Raw genomic sequence first — 24,035 nt, 5'->3', positions numbered from 1 at the left:
TGAGCGACAAACGTAGCTTCAACAGTAGTTGAGGTCATGTACGTAAAAAAAGTAAAGAAAAAAAAACAACACAATCACACATATACAAGTACATACATACACGTACAAACTAAACCAAACTGGTAAATAATAAAATTTACTTTAGTAACTCATCTCCCTACCTCGTTTTTTTCTCTCTTTTTTTTTTTTGATAAACTCAATGTCCTACATACACACAAATGCACAAATACTGCCAATAAAAACCGAATATTCTCTTTATGGACATGAAATTTAATCAGTGCATATGTTTGAATGTTCAGAATTATTCCATTACCTTCGGATAGCAAATATTTTGCAAAGACTCTAAACATGAACATGACTAACTCGCCGATACACGCTGTAAATGCAGCACTTTTTGTAAAAATAAAAAAAATAAACAACAACAAACAAACAGCAGCCATGTTACGTGTCGCAATAGCCATTAGCCAAAACACTTAGCTAAGCAAAATGTAAATCAAACAAAAACCACAATTACGAGCGAAATAGTAATGTCACTTAGTTGCAAGTACGAAATGTTTTTGTTTTGTTCTAAACTAACCAAAAAATTTTACAACCATTTCTCTAGTCATAAATAAGCTAATATCTGTAAATTTTATGCAACAATAGTTTGACAACTGTGCATGTGTTTGGCATATGTGAAGTAAACTTTATTTATTATATTATGAAAATAAATTTATTGCAATTAGTTTCGATGTATGGTGGTTGTATTTGTATGCGACTGTTGCCGCATAAACATAATTATTAAAGAGAAATCCTACCTGGTTGGAAATAATACAAAATCGATCAAAATAATTTATACGGGTTTCTTAGGTATTGCGAAGATTTGTTGCGAAGATCATTTGTTTTATTGAAACTATATATAGAAAAGAGGCCGATATTCAATACACCTCATTTAGAATATTACTTTTAAATAGAGAAAACATTTTTTTGGATTCCTTTCTTCTCCGACTCAATATGATCTAAACTATTTTTTCCAATATATTTATTTGAATCACGTTTTTCTACATATATAATTATGGCTTGTGCAACGAACCAATTTTCCTCAAAAACTTATTGATTTGTATTGAACAAGATTTGAATCAACTTTTTAAGCCGAACAGTAATCTTAAAATGTCTTTCAAAACAATCGAATCGTATTTACATTGCGATTACTTTCAAATCAAATTAAACACCTTAAGCCCAACGATAATACTTACAAATTGAAAATATCTATTCCTGGTCCCCATGGCTATTACCTATAGCTAAACAATTTATGAGGCATAAAACTATATCGAGATTATAATTTCCCTATATGTTCATAAATAATGTAATACACATTATTATCTATTAATTGCACAAACTTTAACAGCCCTTGGATGTTGTGGAATATTTTACACAACAACAGCCGGTATTTATAATTTCAAATTTGATTACACCCCAAAGTGTGATAATAAATATTTTAAAAATTATGAAAACGTATTAACGATGCGATTTATAATTAAATTTCAACCAATTATTCCACCATAAACACAAATATTTTGTGAAGCAAAAAAAAAAATGTTTTTGCAAAATTGGCCATACATTTTGGTCTGTATTAATAGATTATTGAAAAATAGGGAAAAACAAATATACAACAGTTGCAATGTTCTCTCAGTTCCACAACAAAATATTTGCTTAACTCATCGTGGATAACATGTGTGTGTGTGCGTTTTATATTACAAACGTATCTGCATACACACCCAGTTTTCCATGGTACGTCGCCATTGAAATGCATTCAATTGTGTAATTCATATAAATTTTAAATCATTTATGCGGTACGGTACTTCCACTTTGTAGGGATAATATTGCCAATCTGGCGAATGGTTATCTTATTAGAGTTACCTTCTTTTGGGCTTGGATTTCCGTTTCGTTTCATTGGGGTCGGTGTTCATTTGAAAAACGTTAACATTTAATTGCAGTCATGGCAAATTATAGTTTTATTCAATTGCTTGGCAACAAATGCGACTGGGAGGAGGACCACGAAGACCAAGACCAAGACGAGGACGGTGAAAACGACGTCGTCAGCGACGGTCGCTGCAATTACGACTACAATGTCATTAAGAATTGCAAGACATTTTCTCCCTGGGTATTCTTCAATTGCATAGAGTGGCTCTTGCTGTGATTCCATCGCTTAGGTTTATTGTGCTGCAGGGATATTCGATTCTTTGTCCTTCAACAACGGCAAATGAATTCTGCTGCTTCTTTGAGGGCGTTGTTAGAGCGAAACTAAAATTTCATTAACTCGTCCTCTGAGCCAAAGAAAATAATTACGTGTTTTTTGCGTCTATTTATTCTGTCCCTTTGCCATTTTATCCTTCGACTGCTACTATAGCTGAGTGAAATTTTGCGCTTCATTTTAAAATGATTCTTACCGTAGTTTGCTGCTGGCAATAAAACGTTAAAGCAGGAAAAAACAATGTGGTTTTATAATTAATGCATTTACTTTCAATTCTCGATAGCAAATAGCAGCATCCACCGCTTTAAACGGGTTGGTTATAATAGAGGTGTACGTCATTGTAGGTAATCGGTTATTCGAGTATATTTAAATTCAGTTTAGGAAACTTGTAGACATTTGGATCAGCGATGAAAAGAAGAAAGGTCACTATTATTTTTACCTTGAGATGAGAAATAATAATACGATTACTTACAAACCAGAAGACAACTAATACACCTTTTACACTAAATAGAGTTTTTCAGGCCTAAGTGTTTTGAAAAAAAAAAAATAATATTAAAAGAATAGAAAGAAGAAATAAAGAGTTGCATATGTTTTGACCCAGCTAAAATCGAAATGTCCATTTTATCAATAAGTTTTACAGCAAAATACCAAAAATTTTAGGGAAATATTACAATTACTGTTTCAATTAAACCTAAAACGTTTAAAAAAGTTCACCTATTTTTAAACTCCAAATAAAGGGATTACTACATATTTCCATATAGTCAATTTCAGTGAAATGTGTTTTGACCACCACTGTATGTATACAGGCGATATTCTCTATAATGACTTCAATAAATAAAATTTTTCCATGAAATGTAGGTGAAATTTCTCATACAGAATAACAATTCTTCTGTACACATAAGATTTTTGAAGTGTTAGAACATTTTTTTTCTTTCTTTATGAAGTACTGATTACTTAAAATATGTATCTGTTCAATTATTCTGTTTGTCGCAAATTCAATGTCTGTAACATTTAAGAACAACTCGGTTGCTATTTAACCCTATTGCAATCGTATACGTTTTTAATGTACTTCGTTATGTTACTGTCGTAATGGAATCTGTTTGCCACATTTAATTGAAGCATTTGTGGCTATGGGTGAAATGGTCTGATTGCGTCCATAAAATGCTTATTAAATTCTCAATTATTTCATGTCCACATTATCTGTACTAAGCATAAGAGTAGTTGTTATGTATGTATGTCTGTCTGTCTGTATACGTTTATAATTACATTTCGCTTTTTTTCTTGTTTACTTTCTGTTTTACAGTTAATGCACGAACATTGCCACATCCCCGTCACAATAATGGGGCCAACATTATGGATCACCGAGCACGAGATGATCAGATGCTAATTAACAAGGCTGTTTATATTCCGTCCCCGTCGCCAGCACCGCCACCGGATGGCTCCTACTACAACATGAACAGTGACAGATATCTCTCGTACCCGCCAATGGTAAGTAGCCCTCACTAGAGACGACGCGACAGCAGTAGCATTGCTGTATAATGACCTCGACGCAACATTACAACGCCATTGACACTTCCAAGTCGGGGCGATAAAAGGAACAACCGACACAGAGAATATTGGAGCAAATTATGCATTGCATTGAGCACTGCTACAATTTATAGAATTCTTTAGTTTTCCTTACATCCCTGAAGATGCTACAGCTAGGCCAGGGACACAACTGATGGTTGGGAGAGCCAACCCATCAACCAAGCAAACACCCTAGCACAAGTGAAACTATGCAAATTAATTATGAACATTTCTCAATGAAATTAATTTTCATTTTAAACTTTTCGCTCAATGGTTGTGGTAGCAACAAATTGCAAACTGTGTCAGGGTATGCGCCTCCGCCGCTCTGCCCCACAAACTAACAACTCAATCAGCAGCTACCCAGCGCTGTTCCAATGCACTGATATTGTATTGCAGTGCGCTGCCATAGACGCAAATGCAACAGCTGTAACCGTAGATTCACACCAGCTGCTGCGATGCCGCTGCTACAGCCTTCGCCGTTAGAACAGCGCCATTTCAAGTTAAAATTAATAAAATTATACAAAGAAAGCGGAATTTAATTTATGCCAAAACTTTGCAATAGTTCACCCTCATTACGTGGCAAGAAGCTCAAGCTGTTGAAGTTGCTTTCGACAAATCGGCAGCAGCTTCAATTGTTTAGTCCAGCATCGGCAAAGAAGTGCTGGCGCACGAAGAATTGCATTACAGAGGCAAAGAGCAATTTCCAAATGAGCTAGCTGCACACTTTAACAACAACAAAAAAGTGGTTAACTAATTGTTCGATATAATCCAAAACCATGATTAACAATATATAAAATAACAACGTACATTGACTCCAGGCCCAGTGGGGGTGGAGACGGGCCAAGAGCTTGTTGCATGAGATGTATAGAGTCCTTCGAGATAATAAAATCAAATTGTTGAAAATGTTTCAACGGGGGAAATGTGATGAGCATCAAAGTTTTTTTTATGGCCGCACTGCAGCAATATTGGTGGCAGGGTAATTGTTCTGCCATTGCCAGTCAATGATGTTGAAACTTCTGTTCAGAGCTTTTTTTCCACTTCAATTTGGATGATTTTAATTTGCATGAGTTTTGTAATTGGATTCGTTTTTCGTCGGATAGAAAAGTACTTTATGGTATTTTCAACACACACCCACACACATGCACTCACAAAAAAGTGCACACACAGAAAGAAAAATAATGCCAACAATTAACGCGCAGTAGCGTATCATTTGCGATTGTCTGTACGCCAAACGACAAAACAAAACGAAAAAAATATTTTCAACTTTATGTACCCGACGATGAAAATTGCAGAATTCGTATGGATAAAACAATAACAATTTTAAAATTGAAATGTTAATTTTTATCAAAATGGTTCAATGAAAATCTAAATATGCAAACATGTCCATCTTATAAATGTCAAACTGAATATTTTATTTAAAATGTGTTAATCGTAATTTTGTTCACTTTTACACTTCAATAGCTTTTTGTGGAAATTCTAGAAATCTGTTCCACAGACATAGTTCTAGAAAAAAGTATTCGGATTTGCAAAGTTTGTCTAAAGTACAATATATTTCAGTCTTACGTTAGAATATAATTATACTCAATAGCATGAATGAAATTTGTTGGTCAAAATGTTGACAAATTATAAATCTAATAAAATACAAAATGAGTCTCACCGCGTGAAAATTTATATTTAAATCCTGGGGTCGGAAATTCCTTTTGGGAATTAAAACCTTCGGCTAGTATTTTTGAAAACTAAAACGCAAATTCGACCTGGGCCAAGTTCTTGGGTAATGACTTTATACATTTTTTGATAACCAAATATTCAACGCAAAATTTGATTTAAGATATAAATTGTGTAATTCCATCGTCATTTTCCACCTTTGCACGATCCTTGCTCAAAATAACTTTATATTTATGCTTATTAAACAAATGTCGTATAAATTGTGTATCTCTAAGAACTGCAGAAGAATGTACAAAATACCTTCAAATTGTAGAATATATGTGTACTACATATGTAATAGCTTCAGATTGTATGTATGTCAGCAAATATTTACTCACATTCATCTCACATGCTTTTCACCTTCGGAACCTCTCTGCTACACATACCCTACATATTTGGTTAAAATTGACTATAGCGAATTTCGTCTATTTTATTTCATACGGTAAATTTTTGATTAATATGTGATATATAACTAAAGATTTAAAAAGCAGCATACATTCCTAGACAAAAGTTTCGAAGTGTAAATAATGATAACAATAATATCTACAAGAAGCGAATATGCAATTTTATTCGCTTCCTGTTTGAAAAGTCGTTCCAATACCATGATGCATACAACTGACATAATTGCCTAACACTCAAAATATATAATTTTTTCCCTGTTTTTACAAAATTCTTGATATTTTATTCCATGTATGGATGCTTCTCTTCTTCTTATTCTTCTTTATTATTTCATACAATTGCAATATTCAATTCGTTGTCACACTAAAAACAAACAACTAATTAGAAGCAATGCAATGTTTGTTCAACTAAAGTTAAACATACATGCATATGTATGTATGTTTGTATATGTATTTATGAAATTATTTCATTAGATGTACAATGGACAGAGCACCCATCCTGTTTACATTTGTTTGTATTCAAAACTTCTCAAGCATATCCGTCATCGTGTATAGCTGGATGGTGTTTCCGCAGCATGATTAACTCGCGTTGCTTTAGCAGTAGCACTACCTCGGGCTTTGTGAAGACAAACAACTACTTTAAGTTGTTAGTCTCGGCGGAAATCTTTGTCTAATCCCGACTCACTAGTTTGTATTCGCCATACTGGTGTTGTGACTCGTTCGTCTACTTCAGTATTTTCACAAACGTTCAGTTGAATCACAAACCGCTAAGAATATCCCCTTGTTCGCACTTGAGAAGTGTATATCCATGTGTGTGTGTGTGTTGTGTGCGAGGGTATGCACTGTTTCATAATCGGCATGAATGAGAAATAAAGAACTTTTGACTTTTCCCCAACTTTGAAAGCTAACAAGTCTAATTAACATAACAAAGCCAAAACTGTGGAGTCGTTGTTGTTGCTTAAGAAGATGTGAAGACTGGTGTTGGTGGAGGTGGTGGCAAATTAATGATTGCAACTGCAACCAGGCAGATTAATGTATGCGCATGCCGACAAGTTGCGGGTGTGGGGCTGGTTGTGTCCAGCTTAAGAGCCATGTTATGTTGGGGTTTGGGTTGACCTAAAAACTGTGTTGATTTCTATTTCTCCTCCTTGTGAAATAATGTTGGCTGGCTGGTTGGTTGGCTAAGAAACTTCTGCCATATCCCAAAGCAATTGAAACAAACTCCTTTTACTACAAATTCAAGTTGCATAAATTTATTAAGAATTATAACGACAATCTTTATTTCAATGAACTCAACATGTTTAGTCATAAATTATAAAATGAAACTGATTTAAATTTTTTATTTCTTTATTTGGGTGTAGTAAATAACGAAGAAATCCAATAAAATATGAACACAAGAAAAACTGAAATGATGTTGGTGATTAACAGTGGGATGAGCATGGGGAGGAAAAGAATCCCCAAAACACAAATAAATAAAAATAAACTCATCATTTCAATCCTTTTGTTGCGATAGACGTTCAAAAATTTCCCAAAGAGATGGGATGAGATGGGTGATCACAAAAAAAAACTTAATAAAAAATTCAATTTCATTTTTTGAGGGGCTTTTTGTTGTTTGGTCAAATCCATTGTGGCTTAGAATTGTTGAACCTTTTGTTGCACGACGACTTGTGTTCCCATTGTGTTAGTACATGTGTACGTTTGTTTATATAGAGTGTTTGTTCATAAATACAAATAAAACCAGTAGCAGACATATATTATGACTATTGTTTGCTGTTGGTCTCTTGTTTTCTTAGGGTGGTCCCTTACTAAAGAATAAACACACATACGCACACACAATACAAAAATTGAATTATTTGATAAACATCATTTGGTGAAAATTACGGCTGCCCTTTTCAATTCATTTTGTCCTTTTGAGACAGCCCGACGAGAATCCTTTTCGTGCAAATATCATTCATCCAAATCGAAGCTATTCGTACATTTTGCAAAACACAAGCCCGGTCATAGCGGACAATATGCTGTTATTGGTAAAGTAATAAATATGATGACGTATTTTTTAAGGCACAATTCCCTGACGTATAGTTGTAGATGTTCTTGATCCGAATATTTGGGGCTTAACGGAAAAATATAAAGATTTCTTTTTGTTAAAAACTAATTCAAATATTTGACACATTTAAAACTCAGAACTTAAGGGGACCCCCACCCCCCATTCTCGGGGTCAAATTTTTTTTGATTTAATTCGAATCTACACTAATTCAAGAATGTCCGTACAAAATTTCAAGTAAAAATCTCAAGAACTCTTGAAGATATTGCCGATTTATTGTGTCAGCATCAAGTGACGGCTAAAGGGCTTCTCAAACTTTAAACGCGTTTTTCTCTTTTGTGAATGGCGGGCACGATAACTCAAAAACTAATAACCCAATCGATTCCAATTTTTTATACGTTTCTCTGTGAGTGTATAGCTATCGTATGAACTATGATAAAGCCAATCGGTGAAGATCTTCCTTATTTTTTAACTTGGTTTTTGGTCAAAAATCGGCGATTTTCGAAAAATATTTTTTCAAAGGTCCGCTATGTTGTTAATTTTAGAGAGAAGTCAATAATCCTAGTTCATACGAGAGCTAGACATGTACTCTTTCTAACACCGTTGGAATTTTCGGATTTCGGATTCCAGTGAGGCGTTATCATGCCCGACATCAAAAATAAGGAATTTTCTTTGATCACAAAAAACAACAACAAAACAATTACAAAATTTTTTTTTTAAATAATTTTTCCTCTCTTTTAAATCTTCAAATATATATGTGCAAAGTTACAAACCTTAAAAAGCTTTGGTATTGATTTACCAGCCCATTGAAAATCTTGAAAAATTAAAATCGAGAATGGGGGGGTGGTTCCCATAAGACACGTGGAAATTTGGTGTTATGGTGTTTCGATAGTAATAATACAAATAAACTTCAGAGTCCCCTTGTTCTTCATATAAAAAAATGTTTCCATTTCGGGCATTCCCCTTCATTTATAAAAAGTGTACTAAAATTTGAATATACTAAATTCATTATTTATAAAGGACAGGACAATAAACAAGTTCTTCTTCCTATTGCATTTTATGACTTGCTTTTTTTTGTTTTTGCAATTTTAAAGTATCTAAATAAAAATTCTTTAGTTGTAGTAGATACCATCATGTTGTTGTGTGTCTCCTTCCTATGTGTGTGTGTGTGTGAGGTGATGGATAAAAAAGGAATAACAATTTTATGTTTCTAATAAATGTCCCGTTCCGCTTCCCTATGCTGTAACTTTTTTAGTATTAAAAGTTTGTATGTATATGTCGCTATGATATTTTAAGAGCTCCTCTGCGTTTGTTCGTAGACAAATCATTTTTCATGTTTATGATTAGCTTATTCGTCCAGATGACCCTTTAACATTTGAGATATTTATGAACGATATTTAATTTTATTACTACGCAATAGCAGGCAATATAGTTGTGTGTTATAAAAAAGGACTTTTGATATTTTGTTGCTGACCAGCCGTCGGAAAATGTATGGACTCATTTGGTGTGCAGTATATTTTGCCAACACTTGGCGATAGATTCTCTGGATTCGAATGTGACTATTTACGATGTGCCGAAGTATCGATGCCTCTACTTTTCTATATTAAATGTTATCAATTTTTTATTAATACCGTCGATTTTATGTGAAAAGAGGATGCTTATTTTGTAAATAAAAAACAAATGGTCTCATGAAATGGGACGTTGTTTACATACGTACAATGCAAATGTTTTTAAAAAATAAGTAAATCTGACCATTGACCAGGATACCTATCAAATTTAAGCACATAGAGTAGTTTTCTGCAGTAATAACTACTTACTAGCCACGTTTGCACCGCCTTACAGCAACATCAACAACTTACCAGGCATCTTAATCATCCATTATATAAGTCGTTCATTTTGAAAGTGGTTTAAGTCCATTTTTGGTTCTGATACAAATCCTGGTTTTCTAGAAAAGTTTTCGAAACATATTGCGTGATAAATATTTTCTATCATGTTTAAGGGCACAACAGAATTAATACCACTTAACAATACTTTTGAAACAAATGAAACCCAAACCTTTAAATATCTGAATATAAGGAAAGTCCATTTTTCCTTTCACTTTCAACATAAACGACTTGATAAGTAAGAATAGGATTGGTTCTAATTGGGTAGAAGCCCCTTTATAACGGTGCCCTAAATTTCGATAATTCCGTTTTTCAATTGGGTGATAAATCTCTCCTGCAAAAATGATCAATATGGATGCTCCTTTCCGGAATTTTGAAAAGTTTTGTATTTGCTTTTCAGTTGCACTATAAGTTTGGTATATCGATTATATAATGATCCCATTAACCAGGAAGACGCTACATTTAAGTGGAGTTAGATATTTCATTGCGAATAAATAAATTCCATTCGTAATGCTTTAAATTAATATTGAGTAATATTTAATATTTTTAAATACTTACAAAACTTGAATTGAGTCGATATTTGATGATTTCAACACTGAACAAATATTCTTCTCTTATTTAATAAATGTAAGTTATTAATACTTCAATTGGTGTTGAAAATAAAGAAACCATGTGGAATTTCTTATATAAATAATACAACAACAACACTGATCTTTGCACTTGTTGTGTAAATTCATTGTTATTATCAAGACGATTATAACAGTTCCCATCCAGTATCATCATGTGTTCTTTCGGCAAATGTTTGTTTAACCCCAGTGGTGGTTTTAATTTCTATTTGGGCTTCCCGTTCCCGTTTCTCATCAATAATTCGACACAAATCAAATCCATTCGATTCGATATCAATGAGTATTGTCTAATACTCATTGTTTAAATGTACCATACGCTCTCCGAGAATCATCATCAGCCAACAACTGCTTCCGTCTATTGTCACGACAATAGCAGATATTCGACTATGATATTTACTATAGGATTTGCTGTGTAAAGTTTGCCAGTAGTGTGTTGCCGTTATTATTTTATAAAATACTTTCAGTTAAATGATGCTATAGAAAAGCTTTAAATTGTTTGGCGGTATCATCGTCATCCCAAAGAGCACTATTCCCTCTCACACACACATCCGCCCCCAATAGAATTCTGCTGTATTGGTGTCGAAGTTAGCATAGCATTGTTATAAATGGTTACCCCACAAACCATTTCCTTCCACCCTCCTCTGCCGGGGTATTGACAAAACAAGTAAGTCTATTTGGTTTGGTCTATTGTAAAGTATTTCTTGCGGATTTTATAAAGTTGAAAACGAATATTGACAAACAGACATACACTCAATCACTCCCACATTCTCACTTATATAGAGGATATCGACTGCCTCCTTGTTAGCCAGCTTGCTTGCTTACTTGTTTCTTGTTGTTCTGATTGCTGTTCTATTGTTCTGTTTCAAACAGATATCCCTTTCCATACCATCCCATTCCAGGCCGAGCTGTTGCAATACAATGGCTTAAGATTTTGGGTGAATTTAAGCCAAAACTGTCTTAGCTGATGGTTTGTGTTGAAGGGGGTGTGCCAAAAACTTTTGTGATTGAGTATAAAGGAAATTAATCCATTAAAAAACGAATTACTGATTTTCATTGACGAAGACAACGGCGACCGTAGAAGCGGTATGCACGTTAAAAACAACATCATCGAAGATAATGAAGAATCCTTAAAAGAGTACAAAAAAACGCTTGGAAAAGTTTTAAACGAAAAACGTGACATTATTTTTGAGAATACTTTAATTTTAAGTGAAATATATAGAATTTACAGGAAAAAATTAGTAAAATTAAAATATAAATTTTAAGATATTTTTTTTTTCTTTTTTTTCAATTAATTTATCTGTGATACCAAACATACTCTTTATCTTCTATAGTTCAAATGATTTCACAAATATTTAAGAACATCATTCTTATTTATCATTCGATAAATCAATTTAATTTTCAAAATACATCTGCCTACAATCCACATAAGTTCAGCGAATTTCCCAACACCTATAGAGGAATATTTACGTTAGTATGTATAATATATTCTATTGAGATTTTAAGCCTTTTTGCCATAGATTTGCATTCAATTGTATTTGTGGCCTTTGTGTCCTACCTTACAAAAAAAGTCAATTATCACCTAAGACTATTATACGCCTAGTTTTACTGGCATAGTTCGTTCTATGGGATTTACTTTGCCGACTCTCATTGATCACCAACGAATATAGAGGCATTCTTTTATTCTTTTTATGCATTCACCTTAGCCCACATGGAATTGTATCGACAATCCCATTGCTATACAATTGGAAAGTGTCCACGCCACCCATCCACCGACCCATTCCGAACAATGCCAGCATTTACATAAGTCTGAAAGATTAGAACAAACGCTTTACAATGGCAACTTTGAACATATCTTCAAATTATTTAGTCTTAACTTGATCAAACAATGTACATGTGTGTATGTACATACGTAGGCATTCAAAGCCAAGGCTTAATATTCTTATGAGTTTTAGGCCTTAAGAACTTTTATTATTTCTATAATGTTCTTAGTCAACCACTGTTGCCAAAAGTCTTAAAAAGTTCTCGTTTTTCCATTTCAACCATATATACAATACCGAACACAGACAGTTGGGTGCGTTTTTGTCGTTTCCGTCGTCTTAGGCCCTTCCCTTGCTGCTTTTGCTGAGCACACGGATCGGATTTACGTACACTCCCCTCCGATTGTCGTGCAACGCAAATCTGAAGATGGGGGAATAAGACATGACTAAACTTATTATGCCAACGGCTTTAAGTTTGTGTTTTGTCCCCATGCCCTGTACTCTGTTCTGTTGCCCTGTCTCTTTTGCGGTGGCTTGGGGACGCTATAGGTACTAAGCGCAGAAATACAGAGAAGGAGTTGAAAGTTTAGCTAAACTTGTAGCAAATTGTTTTAAAGTCATTTTCCTAGCAGTTGGTATCGTTTAAATTGAAAATGGAAAGGTTTTAGTGTTGCCAAATGTCATACTTATTCTGTTTGTGTGGTAAACGTAGCTAAGTTTTAGTTTCTGCTTTTTTGTATTCGTTCTTGTTGTTTCTGCCTTACAAAGGTAAAAGAAAAACTTTGTTTGCCTAGTCGTCTCTGTCCGTCCTTGCCCTGGCTTGTTGGTACGAAATGAAATGAAAATAAAAAGTTTGCGGTGTTAAAACTATTTTTTAGTTTATTTATATTTGAAAATAGTTTCGCGTGAACTCGTTTGTTTGGTTGTTCTGTTTGAACCGCATCTACCTCCCCACCCAACTCTTTACACCATGCAACCATGGTCTAATGAAAGTCACACTCGTAAAGCATTTATTTAAGGTGTCAGACAGTGGTAAGTTCTGGGAGAATATTGAAAATACGAAATATCAATCATGAATACCATAGACAAGTGGCAGGATAAACGAAATAATTTAATAATACGTAAAAGTTCTATATTAGATGAACGAGTATTTAGAAAGGATTAGTTGAATTTGTTGTGAAATATTAATTCTACATTAGGGAAGTTTGTGGCATAACATTTTAATATTGAAATTGAGAAATTCGATCGACTGGAAAGTGATCACGACATCCTTATATGTTCATGTATGTTATTTAATAGAGAAAGTTGGGCAATGTTGTATACCTTACAGAATATTCATTGACTTAGCTTAAAAAGAACATCATTTTAGGATATTCTTTATAAATGGAAACTGTTGTAGATTTTCAAAATTTATAATCCTATTTTTTGAATTAACAATATATAATATATACAAATAAAAAGTTAGGGCCAACTAATGCACATCGAAATCCATCTATTCCCACTTTCATATATGTTCAGTTGCACTTTCATATATGTTCAGTCTGTCCAACCTTGCTGTTAGTCTAACGACATGAAAATTAGTTTTGACATTTTACAGAGTTATTGTCCCCTTTCATGCAGACAGATTAGGTCCGACATTTATTGGCGTTGTCAACACCTCCCAAAACAATCAAATCGCACACAGTTCATACTTGCTGCAGTGGTTTTGAGGCCTTTTGTCCTGTCCTGTCCTGTTTTTTTTTTTTTTTTTTTTTTTGACACACCAACAAATTACTATTTGTCCCAAATCTGTTTTGTGATTGTTTGAGTTTCGTTGTCGTCGTTCATGCATTCATTCATACACTTGCCTGAAATTATAGTCAATATTTACATACAATGAACAAATATGCAGATATGCCTGGCTGAAGATAACATTAATATATATATATATATATATACATATTGAATATTTTAAAAATCTGAAAAATAACATCAAAAACAAATCAATCGAAATTAAATGGTAAATATTTGTTTCATCAGCAGTTAAATATGACCATGGGACAGTCTTTTATACAAAGCACACACACACACCCACTCACTCTCACACAGGCTGCAAAGTATGAATAACAATTGTTCATACGCCACCATGAATTATCATTAAGCAGGTTGTGTAAACCCTGTTTCTGTGTCACTATTATCTATCAACAAAATATGTATGTTTTTTTTAATTATAAAAAACGGAAAAACTTTCAGATATTTATGAACAGTTTCAAAAATCCGATTTACATATAAATAATTTTGATATTATTAATCACTAATTTTCTTTGCCGCTACGCTTACCACTCGATCGTAATTAATTAAAACACATTTTTTTAAATTAAATTGTCTATTTTTCTATTGAAATACTATTGAACTTTGAACCGTAGATATGTATGTAAATGTTTATCTACATTTGTGTATCTATATGTCTGCACATATTTATGTATGTAACTGCAATCATATAAAATTAAATTTTTATGGCGACCCATTTACTTGAACACTCATCAAAACCGTTGTTTATTGTGATTTTATTGAATTTTTATGACGTGTTTTATATTGAATTTTAATTTGTAAAACAAACGGTTGACGAGGCATCCGAAATTAATAACCAAAGCAATAGACAACAAAAAAGTTATATTCTGCTACTATTAATGAAATAAAAATTATAATTGAAAATACAATATATCAATTAATATATTTGTTAGACATGCAATTTCAATAATTGGAAAGATAATTTATTAAAAAAAAATTAAAAAAGCATATATATTTATATGAACGATTTTGCACATACATAATGTGGATTCTATTATGATAGAAAACATATTGTTGTGCTATATCTTTAACATATTTCTGTTAGATATTAGAATTATTTAGATTGGAGGGAATATTACATACATAAAAACGTCATATATTCATCGATTTCTATGAAATATTTCTATTCTATGACTTATTTTGTTCATAAGTTTGTGAGTGTGTATTACTAAAATCAAATAAAAATATTTTTTTTTTCAAAAAAAAATTTGCTTAAGGGGACCCCCCCACCCCATTCTCGGGGTAAAATTTTTGTTGATATAATTCGAACCTACACTGATTAAAGAATGTCCCTACAAAATTTCAAGTGAAAATCTCAAGAACTCTTGAAGATATATCCGATTTATTGTGTCAGCATCAAGTGACGGCTGAAGGGCTTCTCAAACTTTAAACGCGTTTTTCTCTAAAAATTTTTTTGCGAATGGCGGGCACGATAACTCAAAAACTAATAATCCAATCGGTTCCAAAAGCCAATCGGTGAAGATCTTCCTTATTTTTTAACTTGGTTTTTGGAAAAAAATCGGCGATTTTCCAAAAATATTTTTTCAAAGGTCCACCATTTTGTTAATTTTAGAGCGAAGTCAATAATCCTAGTTCATACGAGAGCTAGACATGCACTCTTTCTAACACCGTTGGAATTTTCGGATTCCGATGTTCCAGTGAGGAGTTATCATGCCCGCCATCAAAAATAAGGACTTTTCTTTAATTACAAAAAACAACAACAAAACAGTAACAAAAATTTTTTGTAAATTATTTTTCTTCTCTTTTAAATCTTCAAATATATATGTGCAAAGTTACAAACCTCAACAAGCATTGGTATTGATTTACCAGCCCATTGAAAATCTTGAAAAAATAAAATCGTGAATGGGGGGGGGGGGTTCCCTTAAAGGAATAAACTTTAATTTACGAAAGAAAACTTCTAATTTATTTTGTTGAAAAGTGTTTGTCGCCATATCACAATATTACCACCAATTCGTATTGCTATCGAAATTGTTCACATATTCTTGGCTTATTTGCTGAATCAGCAACAATATTGTATTACTGGCGTCCTTTTAGTCCAGTTATTTGCCAATTCCTTTCGAAATCTTTCCTACCGGCCATTACAGATAGACATCATTTCCATTATAATTAGAGTAGTAAAGACACGAGAATTACATCATCCATTTTTAACTGGATTCCCATTTTACTGAAGTTCATTCATATAGTCCACATGTCACATCCACAGTGACTGTATGCCGTCACGAAGTGTGAGTAAATTTTTGGAAAGTTATTTCGTTGTGAAATTGACTTTTAAGATTTTTTCCAATATGTTATTTTCAGTTAACGAGACTTGCTGTACATGTAAAGTGGATTGAAGTCATGGCATTCGCATGTAATTTTTGTTTTATCGCTTCATAGACTTAACACAGCGCGAAATGGAAAGTGGTAGGGTGAGAAAACATATTTATTGTCCTCTTCTACTTCTTCTTTAATTCACGTGTGACACATGAAAGACACATTCGTTAAAGACAGTTGTTGTCAAACTCTCGTACCGGCGAGAAGTGTATATTTTTATTGCAAAATAATAAAGCAATGGGTATATTAAGAAAGACGTAACGGCATGCCAATTGACAATTATCAAGCAAAAATAAATTTATTGATTGCAATTTGTAACACAATTCATGTGTACGCTGTTTTATGATTTCACCAAAAATAAAAATAAATAATATTAAAGGAATATCGTGATGTCTATATTCTTAACTTCTTTTTCTCCACAGGGGAAAAAGTTAAGAAATTTGCATTTACTAAAGCCTGAAAGCAGAAACCTAGTAATTTTTATTTGTCAATGTTACAAATCGATCCAGTGTCAATCGCAGTGCAGGCAAGACAACTCTGACAATAATCGACGATTCTAGTCACGCTCCATGTCAGAAATACCAGCAACACGGTTATAGTGCTGATAAAAAAACGCATGCACAAGGTAAAATGAAGGTGTTACGAAAGCAATAGCATGCGCTTCCAACACCGGTATCTCGGCGGCTAATAACAACTGTGAAAGAAAACAAGTGAAAAATTAAACAACATTTGTTAGCACGGAATGGCATACGAATCAACCACACCTTCCGTTTCCTTCGACAATGAGTACCTTACGAGACTAGCACTCACACTATGCCACAGTGTTGCATTTCTTTGTTAGCATTCATTCGTTCCCCGTTCTCTGTGCCACGACATATTTACCATTTCAGGCATGCAAGTGTATTAGCCGCCTACAATCACCACTACAACTGCTGCTACCACCAACACAGTTATAACTTTGTCTGCACCAAGGCAAACAACAAAAGCAATAGAGCTGATACAACAACAACAAAACAATGGCAACCAGCCCCTACGATCTGCAACTGGATGCCTCCCCATCACTCGTTTAATCTGAAACAGATGCAGCAAAAGGCAATCGAGTTGTACTCATTCGGAAGCCACAGTCTGTGTTCTATAATATTTTATGTTGTTGCATCTCCTTTTTATGTTGTTGCCTGCTGTTGTTGTTGTTGTTTTAGTTGTTTTCGCTGAAGCCCATGTTTGCCATGTTGCCCTCCGTTGGTATATTAAAATGGCAACATTTATAAAACTGAACAACATTAAACGATGACATGAAGTTTATGCTCCCAACAGCAACAGGGCCAACAACATTTAGGGAGTGACTATGAAGTTGAGAAAAATAAACCTTATAGACTTCTTTTTTGCTAGCACAGCATATTGTGATCACTCGGTTGGAGTACAAAATAAAAAAAACGAGAAACCAAAACAATTGGAATTCTTTGAAAACTATTTGTGGAAAGAATACAAAACAAGGAAAACAACAATAATAAATAAGAAACATGTCGGCATCTTCAACAAGGCTGGATCATTTAAAGTCATATATATATATATATATATATATATATATTCCCATCTGGGATAAAAAAAAAATTACAAACTGGCAATTTGAAATTAATAAATTCTACCAACAAAATGGAGATTCATACCCAACATAATACTGTAAATTTTTTCGTAACCATTATCAACAGAATACTCTTTAAATGATGTGCAGAGTATTCTTTTCTCTTGGCTTCAGAATGAATCAATCCTCTATAATAGTAATAATATATCTCTCATGTTTTGGTTACTATTCATAATATCGTTTCTTAATAGACAGATGTATCTACTATTACAATTTTTACCAGGTATCCAAAATAAGCGATTGGTTTCTATAAATGAACCCGAAGAACTAACAAACTATATTTCTTGCTTTCTTTCGTCATGTAACTTCAATTGTATCGCTTGGGAGCTTGGTGATAAATCTATGATGAAAACAATTTCTATAACCTTCGATTTATGTTAACTTTTGATGTAGGTCTACGCATTTAATAATAGCTAAAAAAATGATTCAATAAAACTCACTTCTCTATTTACAAAATAATAATATATTCAATTGGTTTCATACATATATTAAAGTTAAAAATACCAATGGGTTTATATGTATTTTTTCTTTTCAAATGATTATAGATTGTATCCCTATAACACATAACCAACTAACAGAATAAATGAAAAAAAAACTATTTCAATTTGCTGCTCCCCAGAGAGTGAATGAAATCATTATTAATTGCCCAGATTAGTGAACAAACAGCAGCCAACCTCTACATACAAACATTTGATGTGTGTGTGTTTTTTTTTTCATTTTTTTAACTGCCTCGTGCCGTGGCATATGTTTAATGTGGTGCACTTTTACAGTGCAACAATATGAAATTTTATGCAAAAATATCATGAGAATGCGTTTTTTTCTATATAAAGTAAAATGCATATGTGTAATCTATAAAGTAACGCACACACACACACATACGTACTTACAGTTATGCCTTATCAACTTGTGGGGTTTAAGTCCAACGGTGGCTGGATCAGAAACTTTACTCTTGACTGCATAACATTTTCCAGCTTATAGGCATTAAAGTTTTTTGTTTTGTTTGCTGTAATTTTTTCTGTCCAAATTTGAACTGTAGCTAGTAGGTGTAGTATTGCCAACCAGCCATCCGTGAATCGCCAAGCAGAGGTATTTTTCAGTGGCATTGATGGTTAGGTTGCCTTCGACACCAGCTTTACGTAAGTCGTAATCACAGCCAACGGTCATTTGGCCATACCGGTAACTGAATGACCAGGCAGGTCGTGACTCATTGGAATGTCAAAAATAACACTAAAAGCTCATGTGTAGTGGGTGTATATTTTTGTACGTATGTATAAATGTGTGCCTGTGGCCTAGAGTGCTATGGACCATTGTTTATTCCCCAATATCTTTTTCGTTTTATTAACAGTTTTATTTAAAATTTATAACTGTGCTCATATATCAACTTTATTAAATCGAAGTTTAAAATTTTAAATTGGGTTTGGTGTTTATCGAACACCGAACCATCTGTGTGAAATATTGACATCGTTAAATGCAAAACGATGATGAATGTCAATATCTTTTAATTGCCATTTTTTAAAATACCTATTACGTATATATAAATGTTATCATTTTTATTTGCAAATCATTGCTCATCATAGATATCTCATTCTCATTCCCTCAATTCTCTGTAACTTAAAAAAATAAGTATATTTAAAATTAGCACATATTTTGCAATATTACCATATTTCATAGATCTTTGAATTATCCGAATTTACGCAAATATTAAACAAATACATAGCAGGGCATGATAATCACAACACAAAATGTCATGTAAACTAAAATGACAAACGTCCTCCCTGTTAAACAAAAACAAACCATTGTTTGCATTTCCTTCATTTTCATCTTCTACTTATAGGAAACAAAATCTGACATAGTTTATCATAACAAAAAAAAAAACACCAAATAGTTTGCGACATGACTACAGGACATGCCGAAAAAGAAATTGACTGTTTTGCATCAACTCTCTCTCTCTCTCGAAAACGAACACTTAATCTGTTACAATATTCATACCTTTTTCGACTTTGGCGAAAAATGGAATGTGAATTTAAAGCAGGATAAAGAAACTAACTTCGCCATCGTCTCTATCGTCAAACCAAAACAAAAAAAGACGAAGAAAAAAACTAGTATTTAGAGGTTGTGGCAAAAACTTGCTATGACAATCCAGTCCTTTTGTTTGTCTTTCACTTTTATCAGCTTGCTTTTTTCCTCCAGAATTTGGTTTAGTTTTCGTATTGGTGTACGCAAAAACACACACACTTACTCACTCACCAATACATGTGCAGCTGTCGGAGCAGGAAAAAAACTCATCACAAGCAAAAGTTTTCCCATTAAAATGTCGGTTTATATAAGCATTTTCTAAGAAAATAACAGACATAAAAAAGACTTTGGATGAATTGTTATGAAGGACGACACAATAACAACTATACAAACAACTGTCCATGTACACTTGTGTATGTGCGCGCATTTTATTACTATTTTCTCTGTGTCGGTCGGTAGAACATTTGCGGTTAGACAGAAGCTTGACCAAATAAAACATAATTCACAAGGACATCTTCGGACTTGCATTGGATATTTGTTACGCTTGTTCCCCTTTGTTTGTTTTTAATTAAGACACTAATTTATATGTTTTTTTACGTTTATTGTTTTTGCAGGATTATGCCGCTCAAATAGACTTCACCCAACCCATGCCAATGGCTCATTTGCAGCCGGTGTCACAGGCCTCAATGATAAGCGGTACTATATTGGCGGCACCTCCATCCATGGGCAATGGCGGAAGTGGCACCTTGAGGCGTGGCATTTTGAAGGGAGTCTCACATGTGCCACCGCCAGATGTCACCCATCACACCAACACCAACATGGGCAGTGTGCATATGATGCACGATTTGCATCCACTTAATATATCATCTACCTCGTCAACGATGACAACAACATCGAGTGTGGGCAATGGAAGTCTGATGTCAGTGCCCAGTTCTACGCCTAAACAACCACAAAGCATACTGAAAGACCCCAATCGAAACAAACAACAACATCAGCTACAACAACAGTCTTCGCTAATGGGCACAGGCATGATGGCTGTTCCCGGACCTCCTGGCAGCCTGCAAGTGCTCAACATACCCAGTTCGGTTGGGATTAGTAATAACCTGTTAATGACCGCCAGTGCGGCTTATGATCCTGCAAATCCCCATAGTCTGACCACATTCAATGCCGGCGGTGCTACAGTTGCATTTACGGATGCCGATGGTCATCTTGTATAGCTGTAGGATGCCTCACATGGGGCAATGCTGGCCGTTATAACGGACCCAGAAACAACAAACACAACAACACCACCACTACCACAGACAACCCGCTACTAAATATGAGACATGAATTTCTTTATCTTCTTCTTCTTAACCTTCGGATAGGTATAAGTCAAAACTAGGCTTAAGGACATACAACAATACTTTTAGCGAACATCTATTTAGTCACACATACACAGGCATCGACCACGATGTTTACAAATAGAGTACGAGTTTGTATGTGTGACCGTTACGATATTTATGACAAATACCAAAAAAAAACGAAAAACAAAAACAAACAAACAATAAAAATCTTCGTCGTCAATCCTCTAATTAATTCAAAGACAACAAACACTGAGGTGGTAAAAACAGAATTTGATCCCAACTAAAGAAAGACAAAGCCAAACATGACAAATACAAAACTAAATAAATAAAAATAAAAAATAACAAACACAAATACAGAACTGAATTAACAACGAATGACACCTCGAAAACAAAAATTTAATTGTTGGCCTATCCATTTCCGCCATCGATCGCGACATTCATTATTCCCTTGTCCAAAATGTGTCATTCATAATCTTTTGTTAAATTTCAAGACTGGTTTTCTAATAAAATAACAGATACATTTTCTGTTATAATATTTGTAAATTCTTCGTCGAATAAATAAAAGATTCAAAATCAACACTTATTAAGAAAATCATAATCGTTTGATCTATAAATTTTCAAGAAAATTCACCTACGATTTTACAACACATTTTAAAGTATACCAATTTAATGGACACTAGGAACAATGTTTCGCATTGTGAAATGGAACTGTTTTGGTCACGAAGAAAGCCAACTCCACTACGACAAAGATATTTCTATCGGACAGACTATATTTCTGCTCCATTACAATTATTACTTATTTAATTTATTTACATATTTTTTTATTTGCATTTTTACTTAACTATTGACCAATTATTATTCTAGTCTCTGGAAGCGACATTAGTAAAATATTTAATTTAATAGATTTTAATATTATTCAAACCTAAATATTTATATATACATATTAACTTCAAGTAATTTATTTTGATCTTTAATCGTTCAGATTCACTTTAGTATTAATTACTTCCTAAGAAGGAGCAGGATTTTTGAAAAGCAAATGAATCTTGATGTAGTCTTCCATAATAAAATTTCAAATTTTTAAATAATAATTTCTTGTTTTAATTTTAAGTTTAAACACTTTTGAGTTACAAAATATACGAAATGAACGAATGAATGAATGAATAAATAAATAAGAGAAGGTTGATTGTTAATAGCCACAAAATATTGGCATTGCCTTTGGCCAAACAAATAATTGCTAGATTAGTATCAATTAATAACTGAATAATTAGAACAAAGATCGATAAACAAAGCTACAAATAATATTAAATTAAAAAAGAAAAAGAAAACATAAAACAATACAAATAAAAATACAAAACTAACCAACGTAAATTAAGTATAACCAAAGAATAATTCAGTATAAGTTCTTTTGTCAATGTGTTTCTGAAATGCAATGTAAATTGTTATAGGCTATTTGTTTTTAATGTTCTCTATCTCAATAGTGTAAAGGTAAATAAGTTTTCATAGAAACGTTATATGTAAGTAATTAATTAAGTTATGTAATTATAAGTATTATGAATTTTCGGTATTTTGTCCATTAAAATTTTTTTCAAAAACTTTATCATGATGTACTCAACAAATTGTGTTTTATTTATTAAATAGTACGATCCAATATGTTGGATACCTACTATGGAGAAATGTGAAATAGAAAAATACATTTTGGTATTGGCATTGATATCCCATAAAATTAAGATTTATTCAATATCGATTTTAAGGATTTGAATTCTTGAAAGTTTTGCATTTTCTTTGGATAATATAGTACTAAATTTACCTTAACTATATAAATAGGGCAATATGACATAATTCATCTGAAAACGGCTGAAGCTAGAAACTTGAAATTTTGAGTGTGGGTTATTGTTGATGTGTAGGCGTGAGATAAGGCTGGATTTTTGGAAATTCGAAGTAGAAGAGTACAAAGAGTACTAAAATGTACCATTTTGTATTAAGCGAACGGGAGGAGCGAGAACCCCTCATCCTTCTAGAAATTTGGAATGTGGATCACGGATAGAAAGTTCGAAAGATGTACAAAGGGATTTTTGGATATTCGACCTATAAGTGTACGAAAAGTATTAAACTTTACTAAATGTAGTTTTAATTGCATATATATATTGAACATATATAACTAGAATCTTGAAACTTTATATGCAATACAGGTTGGGAAGTATTGTTGATGTATGGAAATGGCTTACGAAATTCGTAATTATGTCTATGAAAAGTACTAAATGGTACTACATTTGGTAATATTTGTATTTAGTTGAGCACATAGGAATGGAATCCTGTAAATAGGAATTAGGACTACTATTGGGGTACATGATTGAGGTAGTTTTTAAAATAGTACTTATGTGTATATTCTTGTAATAATAATTTAAAATATAATGTTTTTAGAAAATGGATAGAAAAAGTATTTTCGGGGTAGATTAGGCATTTTAAAGTGGGGCACATTCGGCCATATTATTATTATTTCCTTAAAATGTTTTTAATTTTGTCTTCAAAACTAATCCTTTAACATTAAATTACATATATAAAATCAAAAGGTTTTATATTGACCAAAATGCTATTTCTGATGGTGCGTGTGACCTTGAGACGTCAACGTCTGCCTCTAGGAAATACAGCCTTATAAGTCAAA

The 24,035-nt window shown here is 33.1% G+C and overlaps 1 protein-coding gene across 1 annotated transcript in view; it reads left to right on the top strand.

The window, feature by feature from the left end:
- Positions 1-21,465, top strand: part of LOC133334947 (uncharacterized) — a 36,515-nt gene extending 15,050 nt beyond the window's left edge. The window contains exons 3-4 of the mRNA XM_061543256.1: positions 3,537-3,721; positions 20,645-21,465. Of these exons, the coding sequence (XP_061399240.1) occupies positions 3,537-3,721; positions 20,645-21,247 (788 nt within the window). The 3' untranslated portion in view covers positions 21,248-21,465. The remainder of the gene's footprint in view (positions 1-3,536; positions 3,722-20,644) is intronic.
- The last annotated feature ends 2,570 nt before the right edge of the window (positions 21,466-24,035 follow it).

This window comes from Musca vetustissima, unplaced genomic scaffold (assembly GCF_032173495.1).
Source record: "Musca vetustissima isolate MV318-11 ecotype Yass unplaced genomic scaffold, APGP_CSIRO_Mvet_v1 utg21181, whole genome shotgun sequence".
Taxonomy (NCBI): Eukaryota; Metazoa; Arthropoda; class Insecta; order Diptera; family Muscidae; genus Musca; species Musca vetustissima.
Note: the sequence above shows the minus strand (reverse complement) of the source record. Positions and strands in the feature narration are given on the sequence as shown.